The sequence below is a fragment of the Sinocyclocheilus anshuiensis genome, unplaced genomic scaffold (assembly GCF_001515605.1).
Source record: "Sinocyclocheilus anshuiensis isolate Anshui unplaced genomic scaffold, SAMN03320099.WGS_v1.1 scaffold795, whole genome shotgun sequence".
Taxonomy (NCBI): domain Eukaryota; kingdom Metazoa; phylum Chordata; class Actinopteri; order Cypriniformes; family Cyprinidae; genus Sinocyclocheilus; species Sinocyclocheilus anshuiensis.
In genome coordinates, this window is record NW_015549596.1 from 209,493 (window position 1) to 214,368 (window position 4,876).

The following is a 4,876-nucleotide window of genomic DNA, read 5'->3' on the forward strand; positions in this document are numbered from 1 at the left end:
CCATGGCAACCACCCTAGCATAATACCGGTGACTTTTACATGAGCAAACACCACTTACGTTTTCTTCAGGAAAACAAACTGCTACAGCATAGACACACAATATATTAGACAACACCAAAATAGAACTAGCACACCTGCACACACACACACACACACACACACACACATTACAAATAGACATCACTTTTAGATTTGTGGCAGCACCACATATCCTGAGTAAATTATCAATAAAACCACAATGCTAGCTAACAGAAATATGCTAAAGCTGTCAGTCATAATAGGCCATGCTAGTTAATCTAGTATTGGTGAATCTTGATGCTAATGGCCATTGTGCAAAGCTTTTTATGATTCATGAAAAATCAGGGGAAACATGGCTAATGAGTTACCAGTTTCCAGCTTCTTCAGTGGTTAGTTACCACAATTCATTTAACCACTGATGCTGTTGGTATTTTCAAATGCTAAAACTGCAGTATGCATAAAAAGATTATTTAAACAAATTTCCCTATTTATCATTGATCAGACAAACATCCCTCACCCCGAACTTACACCATTGGTTGAGTTATTGTTGCTATGCAACACCACTCAAACAAACGGACTAGTTTCATTTGGCGTCACTAGTGGCACAGAAATACCAACTGCCGCTTTAAATGCCATATTCACAAAAAGAGAAGCATATTTATAGATTTTTGTAAATTCAAGATTGTGACTAATACACTAAAAATAAACGATACAAATATTAGATCTGCCATTTTCAACATCTTTCATAAGTTTTTTATGTCAATCTCACAAAAGATGGTATAAGCGACCCCTTCCCCTACAAAAATATATAAGCAAAATCAAATATATTTAGATAATCCAGTTATTTATTCAAGTTATTGCATTTGAAAGAGTGGCGCCAAAAGTAACTTAAAATATTCCATTAGAATAATAATTAAAATTAATTTCAATAATAAAACAATGTTCTTCCAATCAAATGTTATTCAAAGACGTCTACAACCAAATAAAAACAATGTATGATGAAACTCTTGTTTTTAATGTGTAGGTCAAATTCATTACACGCATGAATGAACTCTACGATTTGAATGGATGTTCTCAGCTTCAAAGATGCTAACCTGAGTCTTACATGCATTTTGAGACTAAAATTAATTTTAAACTGGCACATTAACTCCAAAATTTGGTCTGGTCTAGAAGCTGGTCATAAGAGTTATTGTTTTGCTCAAAGCTTTGGGCAACAAAACATATTGAACATCATGCGAATTACATCATTTTCTCATATTTCAAAGGGGAAATATTACTGAATCAACAATAGTGCAGATACCACAGAATCATGCAAACCATTTACAGTTGAAGGACTCAATCACAGGACAAAATATCTGCAGAAATACTATAAATACAACTGAATACTGTATATTTAACACTGATGCATTAAATATTAAAATTTCAGATATATGAAGATTCAGGTTGCATATATGGATTTGACCATTAAGAAAAACAAATTGGGTCACTTTTTCCAGGTATATGAGGTAGTTCTAGTAGTTCTAGAAATTGTTCAGGTTCCTTTTGTCTATAAACATCTGAAGTGGGTGAGAAGATGCATAAAACACGATAGGACAAGTTCGCCTAAATACAACAGAAAACATTTTCATTGTGTTCATTACTGGCTACCTCAAACAGGATCTGCAGTGGAGATGTGGTGTGTTCAGGTCATTTCAGAATTACCTTAATTATGAGTTTGCAACTATTAAAAATCACTCATATCTTTGTTAAACTTGTAACTGCTCAAATTGTTTTGAATTTTACCAATAAATATTTTTAATGTTCAGACATGAATGCGGCATCAGTCATCAACCTTTTGCGCAACTCTACAAAATGTCCAGTGATGTTCTACCGTGTTCTCATTGGCGCGTTCACTCATGTGATGCACCCGCGTGTTGCGAATTGTGAAGCCTTGCTTGGAGATGTACTCCACCAGATGCACCCGAAGGGAAACCTCTTGGTGGTAATCACATGGTCCAAAGGTAAAAGACACTTGAAAGTCTCTGGTGTCCATCATGTGTTTATTCCATCTGGTGAAGTTGTTGGAGATGCCTTCAAGTAGCGCGTGAACTTTGGTGGTGATAGTGAGTTGGGTGATAATGACCGCCACTGGGTTTGAGTACTTGGACAGCTTACGAGTACTTGAAAGTTCTACCACTTGCTCAAAAGTGTCCAATGGATAAAGGGGTTTGGTGTCTCCTAAACACTGGATCAAGGGCTCGATCTGATAGAAGTCTGCTTCCTTCCGAAGGAGCTCTGTTTCTTTGAAGTCACATGGTAGCGTCAGTTTCGAGGTTCGTAAAAAGTTCAAGATGTAACGGAATAGAGGACCGTCTCGATCTATGAAATAGTTGCCCTGGGTATCTCGTGTGGTGGGAAAATCACCACGAAACATGGCACCCAACATAGAGTCCGGATAACGTTGGAGGGTGGAGAGCGACGTGGTGTACAAATGGCCACCAACGTTTAGGGTAAGCGTATCCATCATCTACAACAAAGAAGAACATAAATATAACATGCATTTTGTTCCTGCTGAGAATGTCAAGAAGGTGCTTGTACTGATACTACAAACACTCAACCAATTCCTGCTGAAAAGACCACTTTAGACAAGCATGAATTGCCATGCAGATCCATTGATTTGGTGGTGTTCTAGTTCCTGAGCCTTCAAACTTACGTTGTTTCCCAGCAGTACTTCAACCGGCTTGGTTTTTGTAGTGAACTGTTTGACCAAGGAAGATTTGTTGGGGTCCAGCCTTGAAAACAACATTTGCTGCTTTCACAACTCTTAAGAACATTTAACTCTATGGAACATTTATTTCTATGGAAACTTTATACTAGTATGTAAACTAAAGCCTCATTCAGACTGTCAGCCTAAATCCAATTTTGTGCATATCCAATTGGAATCCAATCTAGATGACTGACTGTCCACACAGTGTATCTTAACTGTTCATATCCTATTTGTGTGTCCAGACAAAGGCACTCTTTCGCGTTGATTTCTATGGCAATGCCATTGCATTGTTATGCCTACGCTAAAAACAAAAATAACAGCATTACAATTTGGAAAACACATTGTCTTACGACATGACAACATGTTGCCGTCATGCTGTATTATATTTCGTCTTATGAGGCATTGGCAGAAACGCAGGAAGCTGGAATGTGCGACTTTATTCTGTGCTGCCATCTCCGTTGGTTTCAAAACTCAAAGAGCACCGTATCCTAGCAGTATATTTTCTGCTTGACTTGCACGTAGCAACAACACAAGCATGTTTGTTTTACGTGGCCTGAGAACATGAAAAAGCTACGCTAGATCCGATTTGACCGGTGAGACTGAAACAGATTTCCAGGAATGCGATTTGAATAGGATTCCAAATCACATATGAATGTAGCTTGAAACGGATTTGCAAAAATTGTATTTCATGTAGTTTGTTGCCGTTCAGACCATCTAAATATGATCGGATTTCAATCAGATTTGCACAAAAATCGGATTTGGGCTGACAGTTTGAACGAGGCTTAAGGCTACATTTACACTAGTGCGTTTTCGTATTAAAAAACGCATAATCTTCGCTATGGTTACGCCTGTCATTTACACTACTCTGGCGTTTTCGACCCTTGAAAACAGACTTTCGAAAATGCTGCAGACCCCGTTTTAGTTTGAAAACTCTGGGGTTGCATTTCAGTGTAAACAGACCAAAACGGAGACTTTTGAAAAAGATGACATGGCTGCCCACATTTGCTCTGTGTATCCTTGACGACCATGTAAACAATAACATCATGCCCATTGTAGTACCTGCCAGTGACTAGCAACCAACTTCCTGTTTACACTTTTACGAGCATGCCCAGTGTGCATGAATGGTCATTTGACATGCAAGGTTCTGTAGTATGGATGGAGATTTTTTCTGAAAGGCAGTGAAAACACCAGTGTAGACGAGGATCAGCGTTTTAAAATGAAAACGCACTAGTGTAAACAGGGCCTAAGCTTCAGGAGGTATGGATTGTATGTCTTAAATCACCACATGAGTTTGGAATTCAACCATGTTCTTCATAAAACCTTGTTCTTAGACAAAATGGACCACTGGGATAGGACAAAATTAGGGATGCACGATATATCGGCCACCATATCGGTATTGGCCGATAAATGCTAATTTTTTCTGTTATCAGTATCGGCCCGATAAGAAAATTTGGCCGATATCTTAAAGCCGATAAATAATGCATTATTTCCTTCAGAGACACTTCAGATGCGCGCTGTTCGTTTGCAGCCTTTTGTGCAATTGTACGTTGTATTATTGTGTTTATTTGATGTATATCTGATTTATCTCGTATAGAATGCGTTTGGTTAAGTTAAAAGAGCGCTTCAGTTTACCGGTGATCATCTTTAGCTCAGCGCATGCAGCTCAAACAGCAGTGCACAACATTAATAACTATGATTGGGAATGTCGTGTATATAACATTCTAATTATCGGTATCGGCCAAAATGTTCATATCGGTGCATCCCTAGACAAAATGGCTGACCCTCCAAGCTTGTTTTCATTTCATTTTGAGTCTTTGGAGGTCCTGTTCTTAAGGTAGTAAGCAACCATTTAATAATGCCCTAGCAACTACCCAGAACACCCTAACAACTGCCTACCAACAGCTAAGCCAGCGGTTCCCAATCCCAGTCCTCGCACCCCCCCCCCCCCCCCCCCCCCCTCTCTCTCTCTCTCTCTCTCTCTCTCTCTCCATGCTCTGCTTTAAATTTTAGGTCCCTCCTTGACTTTTACTCTTGAGTATCAATTCGTCTCGAATCATAACAAGCCGATAATAGTTATCTATTTAACCCTTCTTTTGTCTTTACAGTAAAAAA

General features: G+C 38.7%; 1 protein-coding gene across 3 annotated transcripts in view; it reads right to left on the reverse strand.

The window, feature by feature from the left end:
- Window positions 1-1,044: 1,044 nt before the first annotated feature.
- Window positions 1,045-4,876, reverse strand: part of LOC107658394 (BTB/POZ domain-containing protein KCTD6-like) — a 7,629-nt gene continuing 3,797 nt past the window's right edge. For all 3 annotated transcript variants that reach the window (XM_016446922.1, XM_016446919.1, XM_016446921.1), the window contains exon 3: window positions 1,045-2,524. In XM_016446922.1, coding sequence (XP_016302408.1) covers window positions 1,838-2,524 — 687 coding nt within the window. In that variant the 3' untranslated portion in view covers window positions 1,045-1,837. The remainder of the gene's footprint in view (window positions 2,525-4,876) is intronic.